This window comes from Cibotium barometz, chromosome 40 (genome assembly GCF_041138505.1).
Source record: "Cibotium barometz isolate CiBa-2024 chromosome 40, ASM4113850v1, whole genome shotgun sequence".
Classification (NCBI taxonomy): domain Eukaryota; kingdom Viridiplantae; phylum Streptophyta; class Polypodiopsida; order Cyatheales; family Cibotiaceae; genus Cibotium; species Cibotium barometz.
Genome location: NC_141085.1, coordinates 31692050 through 31714021, shown reverse-complemented (window position 1 = coordinate 31714021; position 21972 = coordinate 31692050). Strand labels below are relative to the sequence as shown.

The window sequence follows — 21972 nt, the reverse complement described above, 5'->3', positions numbered from 1 at the left end:
TTGTTGAGCATTTGGGATCTAGGGGTGGGGTGGAGGGGCGCAATATCATACAGTATGATATCGTACGGTACCATGCCTTACAAACCGTACGGTACGAATTGGTTTGTACCGGTACGAGAAACAACCATGCTTAAGGGTGAGGACGTTGATGTGGGTAGCTCCCTCCCTGACAAGCGACAAGTAGGGGGTTTGCTGTTTGACTTCGAGAAAAAATGTAAGAAATTTCTTGTGAGTGTTTTCAGCATCCATCCATGTAGACATTTTCCTTGGCAGAACAGCTTTTGATCTCAAGCTGATTGCATGGACAGTATGCAATTTTCTCTACATCTGGCCTATGCATCACATATTGCTGCCATCTATAAGTGAATGTACTCTTATGCCCAAAATTTGAAGATGGTGGAGCCCGCGCAGCTGCCCGCGCCTCCTCCTCTGCACCCCCCCCCCCACCTCCTCCTCTGCCCCCGCCTCGATTCTGCTTCCCCCGCCTCCTCCTCTGCCCCCACCTCGTTTCTGCTGCCTCCGCCTCCTACTCTAACCCCACCTCTGCCCCCCCCCCCCGCCCTCCGGCTCGTCCTCTGCCCTTGTTTCTGACCCCCACCACCGCCTCTGCCCGTGCTGCTGCCCCTGCCTCCTCCTCTACCTGTCTTCTGCCCCCCGCCGCCTCCTACCCCCCACAGCCTCCTGCCCGTGCCTCTTCCCCCCCGCCTCCTTCTCTGCCCTCTGCTTTTCCTTTCAACAGCTGTTTCTAATTGGATTCGAGTCGGCCGCCCACCGTTGCTTGGCCTTATGGCTTCTGCCCAGCCAATCCTTCTTCACCCCCACAGGCTGGAAGAATCATCAATTTTTTGCAAGACGAGCTCGCTGCTCTCCAACATGACATTGACATTAAGGCACCCTTATTGAGAGGGTTTATGGCTCCCACCCCTCTCGCTCGTAGGCCTATGAATGGCTTCTAGCAGCTCTCCCTTTGGAGCTGATTGTGCACATCCAAGATACACGTCTACTTGGTCGAGGCTACTTCCAAGTGGACTTTCTTTCTCCGGAAGCTACTTCTCAAGTGTTGGCTAGCAGCCCCTTTCCTCTTGGCCCCAGGAAGATTTTCTTCTTTCAATACCACATGGGCTGTGATCCAGTGGTGGAGGATCAGCGGCTTACCCCGGTCTCATTTCAATTCCCTGCTCTTCCTTAGTCTTATTGGAAGCTCTTAGCTTCCATAGGGGCATCTTTTGGCAAAGTTTTAGAGGTAGCGGCCCTTCTACGCTCTCCTGTCTCAACTTCCGTTGTCTCGTCACTGCCACTTCTGATGGTGTACCCCAGGTTTTTGTGCTTGTTCCTGATGCATCAATTATTGATGATCATATCATGCTTCAAAGACCTAACGGCTCTCATTTCCCTCAGAGGATGGAGATTGCAGACAAACCTAACCAGTGTCAAATTTGTCGTTGACAAGGCCACATTGCTAGAGATTGTCCCAGATCAAAAGGCCACGCTAGGAGGCGGCCTAGTCTTTACCCAGCAAATGCCTCCTGCAGCACCAGCTGCCCAAACTCTAGTTGCCCTTGTGCCCCAACACACGACAGAACGTTGGGTTGTGATTAGAGATGGCAGGCACCCTTGGAGCCCCATACCTGCCCCTTTACCCGCACCCTTAGAGGAGCACCCCAACCCTTTTGCAACTCTTGCCTCACAAGATGTGGATCCTTCCTTGGAGGATAAGGCTCTGCAAGCACAGGATTTGGATCCCTCACAGGAGGATGTAGCATTATAGATACAAGATGATTGCACCCTCGAGGATGACGCTGCGTAGTTGCATTATCATGGTACCTCTCCAGTTTTGTGAGGACCAACCTTGGCTTTTCCCCGGAGAGGGAACGTAAGGTAAGATTTTCATCATCAAATTTTCCCTCCCTTACCTATGCGAGACATACCTCCATCTCTAAAGGGAGTCCTTCGTCGACCACGAGATCTGGTCCTTCCTACTCTGAGTCCTTATTATGAGGATTGTCTCATGGAACATTCAAGGTCTTGGGGTTTTTTTCTGCATCAACGGAAACAAATTATCAAAACTCAGCTTCACAACAGGTGGACCAATGGATGTATTGCTCTTGCAAGAGCATAAATTGGATGCTAGCCAAGGTGGGAGATCATGCAAGCTACACACCTTTTCTTCACCAACCATTGGTACTAAAGGTGGTGTTTGTATTTCTATTTCAGCTGTGGTTTTGCCTTGCATCATTGGACATGGTGTCATTTTACCTACGAGAGCGCAGTGGATCCTTCTTATGCAGGGTGTTAGACGCATTGGTATTCTTAACCTCTATGCTCCTAACCATAGAGGTGAGAGGATTTTCTTTTGGAAATCTCTCACTACGTTGATGCCTCATGCAGACCATTGGATTATTGGTGGGGATTTTAACATGGTTGAGATGCCAATGGATAAAATAGGTTGGCATGAGGGCTTGGTGCATCCTCTTGAGAGAACGTCTTGGGGAAGTTTATACTCTCCATTCATGGCAGAGATTATTGGCATGAGGATGACAGTCCGAGGAGACCATCCACTCTTCTTTATTTATGGTCTAACAAGAGAAGGGATGCAAGATGTATTTATGCACAATTAGACCGGTTTTATGTGGAGCCATCCCTTTTTCAGTTTCATGGTCCAGAATGCCAAGCTTCTAATTATTCACCAGATGCATAGGATCCTTACTCTCATGCCTCATTGGGAGAGTTATGGCATCACTCTAGTGATACAATGCAGATATTGGCATAGGCTTTCACATTCATACAGAAGGAGCCAGATTTCTCATTTCTTTTGGTTGTTTTTACATGGTGATCTCCCCACCAATCAATAGAAATCGGTTTTTGGTGTAGCACCTACCTGCCCGAGATGTGCAGAAAATTATGAAACTGTATAGCATTGTTTATGGGGATGCAGCATTGCACAACGTATTTGGGGTTCTATAGCCCAACTTATGGGCAAATTGAGTGGCTACGCCATGTATGGGCAAATTGAGTGGCTACGCCATGTATGTTACTTGGGGGACAGTTGCTTGGCTTTCCCACTCTAGTCCGTAACTTTTCTAAGAGAGCAATGATACAAACACAGCTATTTTCATTCGTAGAGGTATTGCCCATCATGGTTTATTGCAGGATGACCCTCACTCACATTATACACCCCCCAAAAACAAAGGATTGACACATGTTGGGAGATTGTTGCCAGTATTACAGCATGGCAAATCTGGAGAGCTAGATGCACGGAGGCAGTTCAGTGCATTAGCACTATATGGGGTGATATCATCCATACTCTCATGGCTACATGGGCTCGTATTCAGAGGTCCTCTCGTTCCACGCAGGCAAAGCGCGTTGTATTTATGCGGGAGTGGGACCATGGCATTTTCTTTTCCTCTAGTCCCACGGGTCTTTCATGGCACCATGATGCTTCTCAGTGGTTGAGATCGCTTTACATATTGGGGTGATTCTATTCCAGCTTATAGCCGTGATTGTTGTATGCTTTTCTCATACTTAATAGAAGTCTCTTCCTTGGGAAAAAAAATGAAGATGTTCACAACTTCGACTAACTGATTTTGGTAAAACACGACGAGGGAGGCCCTTTCAAGGTTTTTACCAGCATATTTTGATTTTGGCATATTGACTATAAGACCAGTGTGCACACGCTACTATACACGACAGCAATTTATGTATAGGTATGCTTCATGGAGTACATGCGAACCATATCACCAGCATAAAGAAGAAGAACATAACAGTTGGGCCAATAATTGAGGGAAAAAAGAGTTTACCTATCAAACTCTCCAATATATGTTAAGATCAAATAGCGTTTATTGTTGGTATGAGACCGCTTTATTCGATCCAAATTTCGTGTCTTCCTGTTTCAGGTGAAGCATGAGATTGCATCACAAGTAATGATGTCATTTTCTCCTGCAAATAGCCCATGAAGCTACCGAGAGTCAAAGTTGACAAAGCTTTTATACTGACTATCCTACTTCACATCCAAGTAAACAACCTAGCCCTCAGCCTCCATAAGCCAATACTATCAATACATTTTAAAAACAATTTAGCCAAACCAGCTCAATACTGACTTTTTCACTTGATGGCGTACCTGGATTTCAAAGATTCAAGGTCGTGGTAGGTTAACAAGTCAACAAAAACACTATCTGAATCCTGCAGTATTGCAGAGTAAAGCATTTTCACAAACACCGAAAACTTTTTGTAGTTTCCCGTCCTTTGAGTCATGTCCTCAATATCTTCAATACACGAGAGTCACACATTCAGAAAGTTTTGATCTCCAGCAAGGTGTAAAACTTTCATCTAGATAACAACTAACATGTGCAGATTTGTGTGAAAAGGAGCAGAACTAAGTACAAAGTTGACATTTCCATTATGCATTTCTCACCCTACGATGTGTTATGAGATCCCTACTTATGTCATGACAGTTTCATCTAGATAACAACAAACATGTGCAGATTTTCCCTACCATATGTACTATGAGATCCCTACTCATGTCATAACAGTTTGTTAGCAAGTGCAAGTCTCTTGAACGATAGTCATTCGCATGCATCATCACTAGACATCATATGCATGCATCATGTCTACTAAGGAGCACTAGAGTTAGATTTAGAAATTAACGATAATTCTTGTCACATGCATCGTCACTGGACATCACATGCATGTGCCAAGGGGTAGAAACTTTCATCTAGATAACAACAAACATGTGCAGATTTGTGTGGAAAGGAGAAGAATTAAGCACAGAGTTAACCTTTCAAATTTCCATTATGCATTTCCTCACCCTATGATATGCACTATGAGATCCCTCCTCATGTCATAACAGTTTGAAAGCAAGTGCAGGTCGCTTGAACAATAGTTGTTGTTGCATGCAAATGTCTACTAAGGAGCAATAGAGTTACGTTTTAGAAGGGTTAGAAATCAACGATAATTCTTATCACATGCATCATCACTGGACATCTTATGCATGTGCCACGTCTACTAAGGAAAACTTGGGTTAGGATTTTGCTGGCAGGGAAAATTATGAATGTGATGGTGCCCAACAATTCCAATATAGATAGATAGATTGTAGTGGCATCTTCTGAGGACGATTATTGCCTATGAGACAATCAAAAGTGGCACAAATGTTTTCAAAGCAAGGAAGGTGACAACAAGCAGTAAAAGTGAATTCGCTAGGTGTTGATGGCTCGCATTGTGCCTCAACAATGGAACACCTCCTCAATGAAGGCAGGGGCCCCACGGGGGTGGGGGGGGGGGGGGGGGGGGGTTGGGGGGGAGGGATATAAAGTTGCACTTTGTAGAAGCAAAAGTTAAAACATAGGAGAAAGGGAGAGAGAGAGAGAGAGAGAGAGAGAGAGAGAGAGAGATCATACAATGAACATCTTTGTGTTATACCATGAGGCTTTACAATGGCAATACCAGCCAGCACATAGGTGTTGAGCAATGCACCTATGAATGGACGATTACAAGGGGAGAGAGGTCTTTATATAGGCACTTGCCCTACTCACATGAATAAATATCCCACTGAAGGCAAAAGGGGTGTTAGGGTTAGGGTTTGGAGATGCTGCAAACAGGCGTGGAGAGCAACACAGAGAGAACACGACTTTAGTGTATTCAGCTTGATAAAAAATGTGAAGTACAATAGCCACATAATAGTGACCTAAAGAGATGTGTTCACATGTCCGGCCATAAAATGTGCTGGGTGGACCAAAACACCTATAAACTGAATATAAGTGAAACTAAGCTAAACTGGGGGAAAAAACCTCCACTAACTGAAGTAAAAAGTGCCCCAGTAATCTACTGATGATCACTAGCACTCCTCTAGGTGCATACACAGCATAAAACCCAACAAACCCCCCTGGAGTGATATGTGATCACTGTACATCATCCACCAAAAGGAAACAAATTCAAAGCACTGCGGAATGCTTCGAATTTCGGACGTGGTAATGCCTTGGTGAAGATGTCTGCCACATTTTGATCTGTAGGACAGTAGATCAGACTGATATCTCCTGCCTGGAGTCTCTCCCGAACAAAATGATAGTGAATCTCAATGTGTTTCGTGCGAGCATGAAACACAGGATTCCTGGCCACAGCAATGGCACTCTGACTATCAGTATAGATAGGTGTAGGCTCCTCCACTGAAATATCCATATCAGTCATGAGACGACGCAGCCAAACACACTCAACAGTAGTAGTGTAGGCTGCTCTGTACTCTACCTCACAAGACGAAGTGGCCACTGTGGTCTGTTTCTTGCTTAGCCAAGAAATGCATGAAGAGCCAAGAAAGAAACAATTTCCACTAGTGGAATGTCTGGTATCAAAATCACCAGCCCAATCTGAATCACTGTAAGCGTATAACTGCATGTCACCCCCCTCAGGATAAAGCAATCCAAGAGACAAGGTACCCTGCAAATAACGGAATACACGCTTCACAGCTTGCCAATGTGACAACCGCGGGCTGTGCATGAATCTGCTCAACTGAGAGACTGCATACTGAATATCTGGCCTTGTATTACACAAGTAAATAAGGCACCCAACAGCCTGAGCATATATAGTGGCATCAAAGGAAATACTGTCATCTTGTAGTGACAGTTTCATCCCAGGCTCCATAGGAGTACTAATAGGCTTGCAATCCTGAAATTTAAACTTCTGCAGAAGTTTAACAACATACCGTGATTGCAACAACCCAATGCCTCTGTTATCCTGCACAAACTGTATGCCCAAATAGTAGTGTACAAGCCCCAAGTCAGACATGTCAAATGTCTGTTGCAGTATCTCTTTAAAAGCTGCAATTTTGTCATCATTTGATCCCATGAGCAAGAGATCATCCACATAAAGACTGATGACCAGCAGATCTGTCTCTTCTTTCTTTACATACAGAGTGGCTTCTGATGGACTGTTCACAAATCCCTGAGTGAGTAGGAAAGCATCTATTTTTGCATACCAAGCTCGTGGAGCTTGTTTCAAACCATACAAGGCCTTTTTCAGCCTGCATACTTTCCCCTCATGACCATGTTCTGCAAAACCCATGGGCTGAAATACATAAACTTCCTCCTCGAGGTCCCCATGTAGGAATGCAGTCTTTATGTCCAACTGATGAACAACCCAACCACGGTGTGCAGCCAATGCAATGACACACCTAAGTGTCGACATACGGGATGTAGGAGCAAATGTCTCCTCATAATCAATGCCCTTCTTCTGTGCATAGCCCTTTGCAACTAGACGGGCTTTGTACCTGTCAATGGATCCATCTGCATGTCTTTTCAACTTATAGACCCATTTAGTACCAATTGCTTTCTTGCCATTGGGCAGATCAACCAAATCCCATGTTTGATTCCTTTTAATAGAATCAAGCTCATCCTGCATGGCTTTGTTCCAATGCACATTATCTCGTGCATCCACAAATGAATCAGGCTCATCATCATCCTGTAAACTGGCTGCCATAACCAGATTCAAATCCATGATGTGTGCATGCTCATTGGTCCGTGTCTCCCTACGAGTACGACCAGCAAGAGGACCCTCTAAATGGCTGTCCTGTAATGTCCTCAAATACCATCTAGGTATGTGTCTGACCTGTGGTGCCTGCTGCCCCATATTTGGTTCAGCTTCTGGCTCATTTTGTTGCTGAATTTCTGCACCACCTACATCATTTGCTGGCTGTCCTGTACCCTCATGAGTTGGATCACCAACTGTGGAATGAAACTCCATAGGTAGTAGACCTTCAAACACATCATTTTCAGCCTGATTTGCCTCATAACCAGCCATGGATATTTCTGATTTTTCATCAAAAATCACATCCCGACTAGTGAATATCTTCCTGGATAGTGGGTCATATAACCGGTAGCCCTTGCTCTCACGGCTATACCCAACAAAAATACATTTTGTGGCTTTATCATCCAGCTTCCTCCTCAACTCTTTGGGTATGTGTGCATATGCAAGACACCCAAAGATACGAAAATGCGATACAGAAGGCTTGCGGCCATGCCAAGCCTCAAAAGGAGTAATGGAAACCAATGCCTTTGTGGGACATCGATTCAAAATATGACAAGCACACATGACAGCTTCCACCCAAAAGATATGTGGTAGCCTCTTTGCCTTTAGCATACATCTGGCCATCTCCATGAGTGACCGATTCTTCCTTTCTGCAACCCCATTCTGCTGTGGAGTGTAAGGAGTAGTATACTGATGTTTTATACCTCTACTCCCAAGAAAGGAATTCAGCATGTGTGACATATATTCCCCCCCTCGGTCAGAACGGAGAGTCTTGACCTTGCATCCTGACTCTGTCTCAGCAAGTGCTACAAAGGCCAAAAATGCATCATATACCTGTGATTTCTGTGTCAAAGGATAGACCAAGCATATACGAGAGAAGTCATCAATAAATGTTGCAAAATAGAAGCAACCACCTAATGACTTCGTCTGCATGGGACCACAAAGATCACTGTGTATAAGCTGCAACTTTGCAGTTGCTCTTAGAGCCTAATCACGTGGAAAGGAAAACCTATGCATTTTTCCCAAAATACATCCTTCACAAATGTGATCTGGAGGCTTCTCCATGAGAGGTAGATCTGTAAACATGTTATGTCGCTGCATAAGCATAAGACTACCAAAATTTACATGCCCCATGCGAGCATGCCATAACTCCGCATCAACCATAGCTGGAGTAAGAGTGAATGCATTATAAGCAAACTGATCCACTGGCTGAAATGCATCCAACTGATAAAGTCCATGACATAATGTACCAGTAAGCATCAAGGTCAAGGCATTAGCTTTGTCTCTGACCATGCATTTATCATCATCAAAGTGAACTTGCATACCACAATGTGCTAAAGAAGAAATGGACAACAAATTCTTCTTTATCCCTGGTACATATAAGGCATCTGTAAGGCGGAGAATGGAGCCATCAATGGCTGTGAGCTGAATCTCCCCAATGCCACGAACCAGATATGAAGCATTGTTGGCACACTGAACAGTTTTGCCAACAGGGGCAGGGCCAACATGACTAAACAAATCCCTGCGAGATGTGATATGCTTTGAGGCACCACTGTCAAAATACCAAGTACATGCATGCTCTGTCATACTGAGTGCCTGTGAAGACCAAGAGGCATCATAGCTGCATGTATAAAAACAGTAATCCCTGTCCTCAACAAAAGAAGCAGTCTCTGGAGGAGCTTTAGAAGCATCATTAAAACAGACATCCCAGCTTCCTTTGCCTTCTCTTTGGCAATCCTCTTCCTACATTCAGTGATGTAGTGACCTGGCTTCTTACAGTAATGACATTTGCCCTTCTTCTTGGGCTGTCCATCACCTTTCTTGGTATCCTGTGAAGAACCACAATCACCTGAATTCTGATTTGAACTCTTTGGCTGAGTTTTTCCTTTCCCCTTTTGACCTGTAGTAAATGCTTGTTCAGCATTTGTGTTCATATTCATATTCTTCCTCATTTGCTCTTCTTGTAGCAAGAGAGCAACAAGTTCCTGATACTTGAGGGGTTCAACAACATTCCTCATGCTGAGGTTCAAAGAGGTATGAAAAGCCAAGTAAGATCTTGGCAAAGAGTGCAAGATGGTGGACACAAGCTGCGTCTCAGGAATAATCTCATCCACATTGATGAGTTGCTCTCTCAAATCCTGCAGCTTGTTTAAGTGGTTAGACATATCATCTCCTTCATTCATTTTCTGATTTTCCAGCTCTCTTTTCAAAAATGAGATCCTAGCCTCATTACGAGCAGCATACATCTGCTCCAAAGTCACCCATGCATTCTGTGAAGAGCCAGCTGAACGAATATGAGGTATAATAGACCTCTGTACTAACAATGCAATGAGTGACAAAGCTTGTGCATCCCTGGCATCCCATGTCTGAGCATTTGTCTTTGAACAGGCAATGGCTGTCCTGGAGCCTGTACCTGTTGTCCTCGTCCACGAGCACCCCCTTGGGGAGGAGTCTCTAGAGCCAATGGACCTGGACGTGGTTCATCACCACTAACAAAATCCCAAAGACCTTTTGCCACAAGCACATTTTTCAACATAAAACTCCACAAGTAGTTTGTGCCGTCCAATTTGCCTTAGACAAATACGTGAATACATCACTCTGCTGTTGATTTGCCATTATGCCTTCGCACAATGTTGTACCTGTGTATCAAAAAACCCAATAGCAAGAACCCTGAAAACAACTGTACTCCACTGAATACAGTTCACCCAAATATGCCTCCACTCTCAATCCTCTAAATGTGCAGCTCAATGCACCAATGACTGAGTAGAGCAGCAAATGGCGTACACAATGCCAAAATGCCCCAAAAATGCCCAAATTTACTGCACGCAAAACTGTGCAAAAAACCTGTAGACTTCTTTGCTAGAAAGTATGCCTGTAGTGCCTGTAGATTTTCACAGAGAAAATAGTATTGCCCAAAAACAGAATTTTTAATGCTTACCACAGATTGACTGAGTAGATTGTGGTACTTCTGCAGGTACATTCCACCAAAAGAGCAAGTACAGTTGACTGTACTGTGCAGGTACAGTCGACTTGTACTGTAGCAGATACTTTGCAGGTACTGTGAAGGTACACTGCAGGTAGGTACAATACGGGTTCACTGCAGGTACACTGCAAGCAGGTACCACGGGTACAGAAGCAGTCGACTAGTACAGTTCGAGGCCGGTTGACGTGCGCTGACAGATACAGTCGGCGCTGACTGTACGGAGCAGGTACAGATGTGCGGAGCAGGTACGGACGCTGACAGGTGCAGTCGGCGTGGACAAGATGCAGTCGGCGCTGACTGTACGGGCTGTACGAAATGTACGACTCCTGCTGATGGCAGCGGACAGGTACGGTAGCTGCAAGCGAGCAGGTACAGTCGACAGCTGTACGGTTAATGCAGACGGCGCACAGTGTACGGGCAGAGTAATGATGTACAGGTTGTACGGAGGCAAAATGTGGCAGTGTACGGGCAGGGCAAGGGCAAGCCTTCAATGCTCTGATACCAAATGAAGGCAAAAGGGGTGTTAGGGTTAGGGTTTGGAGATGCTGCAAACAGGCGTGGAGAGCAACACAGAGAGAACACGACTTTAGTGTATTCAGCTTGATAAAAAATGTGAAGTACAATAGCCACATAATAGTGACCTAAAGAGATGTGTTCACATGTCCGGCCATAAAATGTGCCGGGTGGACCAAAACACCTATAAACTGAATATAAGTGAAACTAAGCTAAACTGGGGAAAAAACCTCCACTAACTGAAGTAAAAAGTGCCCCAATAATCTACTGATGATCACTAGCACTCCTCTGGGTGCATACACAGCATAAAACCCAACACCCATGACCTATAAATCAGCCCACAACTCATAAAACATGAGAAAAATACATGAGCGCCAATAAAAGGCCACTTCCCACACAAAGAGTTGCACAAATTCATAGTGTGCAAATGTTGGCAGAAGAAAAGCTGATGAAGTTGCGACCATGGACACTCCAACATCCACAGCAGAGATGTTGATGAAAACAAGCATGAAAATCAGGTGACCATCCGAACATCTCCCAATCCCTCTTTACGAGGGCGGGACGTTTATGCACGAGCGTCATTTTGCATCTCATTTAGAGAAAACTGATTGGCGGGAGTATCAGCATCAATATCATCATACATGTGAATTGATTGCCCATGCAATACAGCTGTCCACATTTTGCCTACACCAGCAACTTCTCTAACCACATCCGAGAAAGAGGCAAAAGTGTCTGATCCATTTTTAGAAACATTTTCAGTCCAATTCCTTTAGACTACAGGTCAGGTTTAATGACTTTTTTAGGTGTTTGCCATGCATTCAATTCCTGAGCTTCCTTATCTTTATCCTTGGACATTGATGGTACATTGTTCACCTTGGCTTTGCCCTTGTCCTGACCATTGACAGGTTGCACTTCAGAGGGCTTCACCACTTTTGGTGGTTGAACATTGTTGACAAGAGTAACAAACAAGCTTTTCCGAAGGAGATACAGCATTGGCCGGTGCTGGAAACAACACTATAGGACATTGAGATTGCATATGGCCAAATTTCCCACAAGAGAAACAAGAACCAGCAAACCTCCTCCATTTAAGGGTAAAATGAGCTTGTTGTGGAACCATGCCATTCATGTCAACATTGATGGTGACACTTGGTGGCATTGGCACATCGGTGTTCAATAGAACGCAGAAACAATGTGCATTTCCCGAAGCTTTCAGTGGACAAACTACCTTCCCCAAGTTCTGAGCAACGTAAGGCAAAGCCGGTTCACTAGTAAAGCGGGACGTCTGGCACCTCCACCCATATTGGACATTTATGGTGAATAAGACGTTGGTAGTTCTTTGTAGGCGACCAAGGGTACACATGCACCAATCAGCCACCAAAGAAGAGAGGAGATTTTTCAAGAAGCATCTGCTTGTACTATGGTTTAGTGAAGATGACCTCATAGAACCCACGATCAACTATGTAGCATCCATGCACATAATTACCCTGTAACATAGCTTTGAGCCACGAACCAACATCAGGTGCAACTGGCATATGACCCGGGAAGAACAAGACAACCGCCTTCTCAGCTAAATCTAGAACTAGAGCGATCAAAGCCTCACCAGGAATATTGACTGTGAAAGATGGTAGCAGATTGTTTGCCCATGCACGCTTAATCTCTGAGAAACCTTCTTGTAAAGTGTTTGCAAAATGCTGCACAGACACTTTACAAAATGCTGCACATCTGAATCGTCATAGGAATGATTGCTAAGGTCTGAGGTCCAGATACCTGAAGCTTTCATCTTCTTAGATCTACCATAAACATGGAGAACTTCAAAGGAACCACCAAGAAGCTTCTACGCATAGGATTCCATTATGAGCTTCGCTGTACACAAACCCTCTCTCTCTCTCTCCCCCTCACAAACACACACACTCAGACAGGGTTGTACAGAGAAGAGGATCAAAAAAAAGCAATTGGGCGGAGGAAAAACAACACTAAAAAAGTAGAATAGCTGGAGAAGTCGACAAGCGGCAGGTTGCAAGCAAGCAGCGAGCAACAGTAAGTGGCTAGCGCTGCAAAGGCAACGAAGGGCAACCAACAGCGTTGCTGGTGCTACAGCAGCAGCGAAAGGGGCAAGGCGAAACAGCAGACGATTGGTGCTGCAGAGGCTAACAGACGACGGCTGACACTGCAGAGAGAGCAGACGGCAGACGATAGACGTCAGTTGGCAGACAGCAGGCGGCGCTCTGCAAGGTCCTCCTCGCTCCCCAACTCTCACCCTCTCTCTCTCTCTCTCTCTCTCTCACACACTTTTTTTTTTGGTAATATCCAGTGCAGTATATTTATATGCTCATAAATTTACATGATGGGAGGTCTCCGAAATGGAGAGTATCCCAAAGATCAGAAACATAAAAAGAAAAGCTCTATGCAAGAAGCATCCATATCACCCTCATGGCAGGCATCATATAAGGATTGCCGCAATGAGGCTCGGAAAGATTCATATGACTTGTGAATTTGCCGACCCAAGTATGCCAAATTATGCTCACTCCAGATTGTCCAAAGAGCCCAATATCTCACCCAAGAGAGAAATAGTGAGTATTGAGACAAAGACCTCATAAATCTGCCAAAGAGCGAGAAATGTTTCCCAAATCTGTGACTCGGGAAACGGAGCCGAAGATAATCTGAAATTCTCCTGAGGAGGATCCTAGAACACGGGCAGTGCCAAAGCAAATGAAGAACAGTCTCTGAAGAAGCCTGACATCTCAAACATGTGGATGGTGCAATGCGACGTTTAGCAAGTGTGACCCCCACTGACAATGTGCCTGTCATACATCTCCAAAGAAAAAGTCTTTGTTTCAATGGCATTTTACACTTCCATAACATCCCGAGATTCTTCCGCCACCATGAGAGGGGCTTCCTTATATGCCACAGAGAATTAGCATGTTGCTGAATCCATGGAGCAGGCTGAAGAAGCCTGTAAGCTTTGATGGAGGTTAAGGCGAGAAGAGGAACAGGATGAGTGCATGTAGCAGAGGGTTGCAATTGCCAATCCATAAGCCTGTCTGTGTCAGCCACAGGAGGAACAAGTAGAAAAGGATGTAATAAATCAGCAATTTTCTTCCATATAGACCTATGATGCATTCCCAATGCATAGGAAGCAATGGCCTGAGGAAAAGATAAGACATAGCCCTGATCATCTACCACATCATGTATGTATCTAATTCCCAATTTCATGAGATTGTATGCCCGAACAGGTTCCTATAAAGGAGTGGAATGTCAAAGATGGCACTCCAATGAATACTTTCTTTCCTCATTGAGTTTGTCCCCGAGCAATTATCAGGAGCCCATTTGACCTTAGAAAGTACTTGTTTCCAGTCAAGTATCAGGGCAGTCGAGAAAGGACAGCCAGGTATCTTCCCTACAAATCTCCCAATGACAACCTCCCAATGATAAGTAATCCAATGACCATAAGCACAAATCCTCATGTTGACACACATGGATGCTAGCATACAAGTCCATGGCTGTTGTTGGCGGAAAAAAGTATGTATATTGAGGACATTAAGTCCACCATGCATCTTAGGAGAGCACACCATTTCCATCTTCATCAGTCTCAATGCTTTCACAGTAGTTTTTGTCCTCCATAAAATCTCCATAGCTTGAGACATAAAGGCTGAAATATCCCTGGAGGACCAATGCAACAAAGGCAAATAGAACTGGACATAGGACATTACAATGGACTGTACTATTCTGAGCCTGACATGAAGAGGCCAAGTAGAAATCTTCCAGTATTCCAGTTTATGTTGAAGTTTTTGAAAGATCCATTTTAGCTGCTGCTTCCTGGTGATATACCATCCTATGGGATATCCCAAATGCATGACTACATCTTTGGAATGCACCACCTGACCCGGCCAAAGAATAGAATGCCAGTCACATTGTTTCAGGGGAATTAATTTAGATTTGTCAAAATTGACATGCAATCCCGCTGCCAAGCCATACAATGAAAGAGTGGTCATAAGCATTTGAACTTCCCGGGAAGAATTCTGTGGCATAAAGAAGGAATCATCAGCATATGCTTGTGCCAAAAAAGATGCAGCTCCAGGGATTTTAAGACCAGTCATCTGTCCTGTGTTTGTAAGATGATCAAGATACATTAAAAGGGGATGGGTCACAATGGCATATAAGAGAGCACTAAGAGGACAGCCCTGTCTAACTGATCGACCCAATGTCCATGATCGAGACAGATGACCCCCAAGAATGCACTGAGAAGTAGAGCCAGAATAAAGCCAATAAACTGCATTTGCCATCTTGGGACCAAAGCCCAACTTGGTCATAATTTGAGAGATAAAATCCCATTGAACAGTGTCAAATGCCTTAGCAATATACACCTGCAATATAAGCACATCTTGATGCCAATACTTAGCATATTCAATTGCAGTCAAGGCATTGGATATATTGTCATGGATTTGTCTTCGCGGCACAAACCCATACTGATGAGGATGAAGTCCCGCATCCAGTATCCTGTGAAGCCTATGCACAATCATTTTGGTAATGAGTTTGTAAACTACATGCATCAAAGTAATAGGCCTCCAATCTGACATATGGTCACACAGATGTTTTTTGGGCACAAGTTTGACTATGCCATGCTTCCAAGAGTGTGGCAGCTGATTTTCTTGCCAGGCAACATTGATCATTTGCAAGAGGACTTCTTTCAAATCATCCCAAAAAGAAATATAAAATTCCACCGTAAGGCCATCCCAGCCAGGAGACTTGTATTTGCTGAGGTGGAACAATGCATTATCAAGTTCTGCGTCAGTAAAAGGTCTCTCCAAGGTAAGAGCTTCATCCATATTCCAGAAACATATTGGAGAAATTCAGTCCTAGCCTCAGTCATTTGATTTGATGGGGAACCAGGAGCGGAGAATAATTTCTGGAAATAATTCTGGCATTCATCTTGGAGATCAGAGAAAGAGTGCGTCCAAGAGCCATCTAGCTTCCTTACCCTTAGGCATGAGTTTTTCTTTCGAGTAGCATGCAAGCCCTGAAAAAAGGCTTTTGATGAGCAGCCTTTATCCATGATGAGGGGCTTCATTCTTGCCCTAATCTGCCATTTGTGCAATTTCCTCTGATCATTAACAGTCAATTTAAACTGAGCATGTGAAAGGGAATCCTTTTCTGAATCAGAGAGAGGCCTTAACTAAGAAAATTCAGTCAATTGTTGTGCTGTTCTTTTTGCCCATTTAATCTCATTCCTCCATTCAGTCATATACCAGTTGCCATACTCCCTAATGACATTCTGCATACGAGAGACAAAGCTGTCCCAAGCATAATTTATGTCCTCCTAGGCATGCAAAGGCAAGGGATGAATTGCAAGTCTGATCATTTGCTGGAAATAGTGATGTCGGAAATAAGCCTGATTAACATGCAATAATCTACTGGAGAGGGGTGGTAAATCATCCAGAGGCATGCCAAGCTGCAAATTCATCCACAATGGGGCATGATCTGACAAGCCCAATGAGAAATCTATAAGGAGATAAGGGCTAAAATCTGCAAATTGTTGAGGGTAAAACAAATACCATCTGTCAAGCCTTGCCGAGTATGTAGTAAGTGCATTATAATGAAAAGTATATCCAAGCACTGCACTGACCCTTGGAGAAGCACCCATAAATCTTCAGCCTACATAGAAAGAAGCATGCTGTCCCATTTCTGCCTTTCCAATGATAGCATATGAGATCTTGAAGTGGTGTTATCTCTTGGCAGAGGGAAATTATTAAAATCTCCACAGATGAATGCATTGGATCTCCATGGATATCTGCATAAAGAATCCCATAATGAAGCCCTCATGGCAGAGGTCTGGGAAGCATAGACTGATGCAAACTCAAGAATATCACCATTGACATTACATTGTATGACCATCCATCTGCCACTGCTGTCATTGAAGGCTACCTGAGGCTCCAACTCATGTCTAACCAGTATGCATACACCTGAGTAGGTAGTGGTACCAGCATAATATATATCATAACCGCCAAAATAAACATGATGACCAACCATAGAGTGTTGATTATGCTCTTGCAAACAAACAATATCTGGCTGCATTTTATGTACATAATTCCATAAAAGCCTCCACTTTGAGACATTACAGAGGCTCTGTACATTGTAGGTAAAGCACTTAAGTGTTTGAGGCATGAAAGAGGTATATACAGCAAAGTATCAGATATAAAAAAAAGACATCAGAGAGGCAAAGCCTCTGCCTGCATGGGCTGCATTCCATCATCATGACCCATGAAAGACATAGCATTATCCCCTTCTTCTGAATCACATATGGGGATGCCCTTCTTCAAAACCCCCACCCAATTTTGAAGGACAGGAGCTGAAGTAGAAGCCTGTCCTGGTAAGGGAGAAGAAGCATCCCATTGACGAGATTGAAGGGGGCGTTGCTTCAATACAACCACCTTCTTAGGTTGTTGAAAACCATCCTGATCAATCCCCGCAAATTCCTTCATCTTCTCTTTTCCTTTATCTTTTCCTTTATCTTTTCCTTTTCCAGCAAGTGACTGCACCTGATTGATTGGTTTGGCATTCTTTGCTTCATTTCTATTTGTTGTCTTAGCTTGCAAATTCTCATTCTTTTCCCGTGTCTGGGGCGGCAAGGCATTGGGAGGGGACTGATACAGGACCATTGGGCATTCAAAGACTAGATGCCCAAACTTGTGGCAGGCAAAACAAGCTCCTGCAAACACACCCCACTTCAATTCAAAATACTTTTTTCCCAATTGCACTCCCTCAACTTCCACTGCAATAGAAGGAGGGATAGGTGTATCAGTGTCCCAGAGAATACAGAACCTGTTCCTATGGGACGTGGAGGACAAATAACCTGTCCCAAAGAACCAGCTAGGCCAGGCAACTCTTCACGCATATAGTTCGGGAAGTTAACAACCTCAACCCATACAGGACAATGATGTCGTATAAGACTTTGATAATCCTTGTTTGGGGACCAGGGCATAGCATGCACCATCTGCTTCCCGTAAAACAGGGGAGAAAATTCAAGAAGCCTCTGCTTGCACGAAGCATCTAATAACTGCACCTCATAAAAGCCTCTGGAAGCAAAATACACTCCCTCTACAAAGCATCCTCCAAGGATGGACTTAATCCACTGCGCGACATCACTGGCCGCTGGGATTCTTCTTGGAAAGAAAATTATAACTGCAGTTTGAGACAACTTCCTGAGAGGATTCACAAGGAACGGCAATTTCAGTCTGTACGTGACCTCTGGAACCGGTTTGCCCCATTCCTGTCGTGACTGCTGAAAGTCATCCTTAAGGGTGTCAAAGACGTACTGAGCTTCCATAGTAAGTTCATCATCTTGTGATGCAAGCTCTAATAGGCGGCGCTTAGCATCTGCAGGTCTTTCTTTTCGAGCATATGTACAAAAATCCAAACCTGAAGCCATGATTGAAATACGACTCTCTCTCTCTCTCTCTCTCACACACACACACACGGAAACACAAATGAGAGCAATGAACAAGAAGAGGCAAAGGTCAGCAAGAGACACCAAGCAGACGGGAAGGGAGCAGGCAAAGGCGACAACAACAAGAGGAGAATACGCTAAGCAGGAACAGACGATAAACAGCAAGAAAAGGCGGCAGCTCACTGTAGGACCACGTCACAGCCCACAGCAAAGACAGACGAGAGAAAGGACACCTAGCAGAACCAGATGACAGTCTGCAAGGAAAGGCAGAAGCTCTCGGAAGACCAAGGCGACAGCCTGCAGCAAAGACTGACAACGGCCTAGAGACTGGCAGGAAGAGGCGAGCAGACTCAACGGAGCAGAGAAAGGCGAAAACACCAGCACAAGCAGGCGATGGACCTCTGTGCTCTCCACACACACTCTCACACACACTAACACACACACACACTTCTCTCTCTCTCTCTCTCTCTCACACACACACACATACAAGCAATCCCCCCGCCCCCAAAAAATTTAAAAAACAAAAAACACTTACAGAATACCCGTGCACTTTTCTTTTCTTTTTAAGTCGGGAGGCTTACTGCGTGAGGAGAAGCTGCCCCTCCAGCGCGCCCCATCGCTCTTCTGCTCTGCCTCGATGCTCAGCACTTCTGCGGGAGTGGCAAACACAGTGATGATGTAGCGCAGATTCTGAAATGTTAACTCCCCTTGATGCTGCAATGTAACATCATTACTAGGGTTCTCAATGTTGTTGACGATACGCTCGCTTGCATCCATCGCTTTGCTCTCTCTCCAGAGTGTGTTATAAGGCCAGAGCTCTTGCAGTTCTAGTTAGGATTCTCAGTAGCGTTCGACCTCGGCTTACGCTGGAGATGATCGCAAACAGGTTTCCATTTTGCACAGGCTAGGTGCGTACGTACACTAGCGGCAAATAACGAACGGGTTATTCCGTTTGGCGCCGCCAAAAGAGTTTCTTGAGAAGTCTGAGCAGACGTAGCCTGCTGCCTGCAAGGCAGCGTGTTTTTGCAATTCCAAGAAAACATCTAGTAAATTTTAATTTTTCAATTTTTCTTTGATGTGCCAGTTCGTTTTTTTTTTTCTAAGAAGAAACACACTCTTTCACCTCTCTGTAGAGTGAGGGAGAGGGATGGGAGTTCAAGTCACGTGTTGCTACTCTTACTTTCGAGCCACATATGTAACTTCTCAATGTAGGTATACTATAGCTTGTTCGTCGCATCCACACTCCATTGTCACACCTGAATGCTCCTTGAAGGAAGAGCTCTCTCTCAATGCCTAGATAAGAGATGGTCCTTTTCAATGGATCTCTCTCAAAAAAGGTGAAAAATGAAGAAGCTAATAGAAATGGGAAACCTACAATCACACCTATTCAAACACGTATCCATCTAGCATGTAAGAATCCCGAGTGAAGAAGGGGAGCTCACAAGAAAAACTATTGCAAAGGGAATGATTGTATTCTACTTATTGTCAGCATTGGCTTATATATAAATGACTAGTTTTCACATTAGGTCCGTTAAACTCAAAAATGGTATGACCTAGTCTTAAGCAACTATGTACATAGGGGTGAACCTATAAGCTCCATCAGGACTTATGAGAGCACTTTGCCGCCATTAAAGCTGGAAGTTAACCTGCCACAACAAGGAATGAAGAGCGTTCCTATAGCCAACGAACATTAATGGAGCAAAGTTGGAAGGTATGGTTACAAAAAACCTATAATACCATCTGCGAGGTCAAGGTATGATAGAAAGCATGAAGGGGGGGACTTATGCTAATGTCATTACTTTTACTCTCCATGTTTTGCTCCTTGACAAAGTTCATGTCCATATCAAGAGGGAGCCTACTAGAAAAAGCTAACCCCTGACAATATAGCTTAAACTAACAATGTACAGCAATATAACAACTATACACATACTAAAATCCCGACTAACCATACAATTTTTTTTTTTTAAGATGATGAGAAGGAGCACATATCAAATAGAAGAATGAAGTACAACTCTACCATGAGTATGGACTTTTTATGGACCGACACAAGTGACCTTATCCTGGATCCAGATTGCTAGGAATGGTACTATCAAGGGGCAGCTAAGTATTCCTCCTTTCTAGAACCACTCACGCTATTTTTATGCACCACTAGTTAGGGGAGATATGTTGTGGAGCCAACTTTGTGAACGTGTTTTATCTACACTTCCATCCCCTTGCAGCATGCTTTACCTGTGGGGCATTGCATGTTGTACGCAACGTCCTACTTAAGTTTGTAGTGTAGAACTATTGTAGGCACTATGGGACATAACTATTACAGTCCATGGTAGGAGAGACACCACAGGACCCCAACAAGATAGAACTTCACAGGAACAACTTGTAGAACAGTGGGGAGGAGGGCAAGAACTTATGGACTTACCCCATCAATTATTATGACATATATGTTTCCACTTCCTTGTCCCTTCTCCGATATAGTGGGTGATTTCCTAGATAGCTTAGCTCACGATAGATACTTAGCTAACTTACCTATAGTTCCCATGCCATATCACGGTGAGGATGCACTCAGACCATTACGTAGTAGACCAGAAATGCATATATATATATGGAGTACACCCAAGTGAGGGGAAAAACCAACCTAATGAGAGAATGCTTACAAACTATGGTTATCTAATGATGAGCTTGCTAGATGAGTATGATTGATAGTTGTATTCTAACCCATCCTCAACTTTTGCTATTATTACAATCTTTTTATGATTCTCCATTTACTATGTGTTGAGTGCTTGCTTGCATTGGTAGGTATCTAATCTATCAATTTTCTAGTTATTACTTGGATAACCATTTAGACTTTGGTCCTAGTTCAATTTTCCCTGAGATCGACCTTAGAGTATGCCAAGTACTCCACCTTCCTTAGTGTGCCCTCTTTAGTTAGAATAGAGCTTCCTAGGTGAATTGTGAAAGTGAAACTAGTTCATTAAAAAAACACACAACAAAAAACAACAACCAAAACAAAAATACAAAAAAAAAATCCACAAGAAGATAACCATCGCCATGTGCAATCCAGGTAGGACTTTTGGCTCTTAGTGACAGAGCCTTGGAACCGTAGCCTTGATCTCCATGGGATGGGACCTTGTGGCTAAAAATCTATCAATAAAGGGCTTTTAAAAAAACCATCGCTGTGGGAGGTACTTAGCGGTTCTTAGATACTCTTGTATGAGGTCTTTGAAGCATTGCTTGGGTCTTTGTAGGGTGGTGTCCTACTTTTCTATTTTTAGAATCAAAATAAAACCTTATAATAGTCACTTAACAGTTTCATTTATGAGGCTAGATCATAGCTAGAGATAGTTTCACCAAAAGATAGTGTGTCAAGACTAAGATCATAACCCGAGGCATGCTTTTTTGCTCCTTCTTAGTTTAGATCGAATTTGGACCAACCTTAATATTACCCTTTTCTTAATTAGAAAACTTGACCATTCATAAATATCTTTTCTCACTGCTTGATTGGTGTTTGAATTATGCTTAAATG

The 21972-nt window shown here is 44.0% G+C and overlaps 1 protein-coding gene across 5 annotated transcripts in view; it reads right to left on the bottom strand.

The window, feature by feature from the left end:
* Nucleotides 1–19434, bottom strand: part of LOC147615416 (uncharacterized) — a 160133-nt gene extending 140699 nt beyond the window's left edge. For all 5 annotated transcript variants that reach the window (XM_086779523.1, XM_086779526.1, XM_086779528.1 and 2 more), the window contains exons 1-3: nt 19034–19434; nt 4118–4262; nt 3798–3884 (exon numbers count right to left, since the gene is read on the bottom strand). In XM_086779523.1, coding sequence (XP_086635649.1) covers nt 3798–3884; nt 4118–4262; nt 19034–19229 — 428 coding nt within the window. In that variant the 5' untranslated portion in view covers nt 19230–19434. The remainder of the gene's footprint in view (nt 1–3797; nt 3885–4117; nt 4263–19033) is intronic.
* Nucleotides 19435–21972: the final 2538 nt, after the last annotated feature.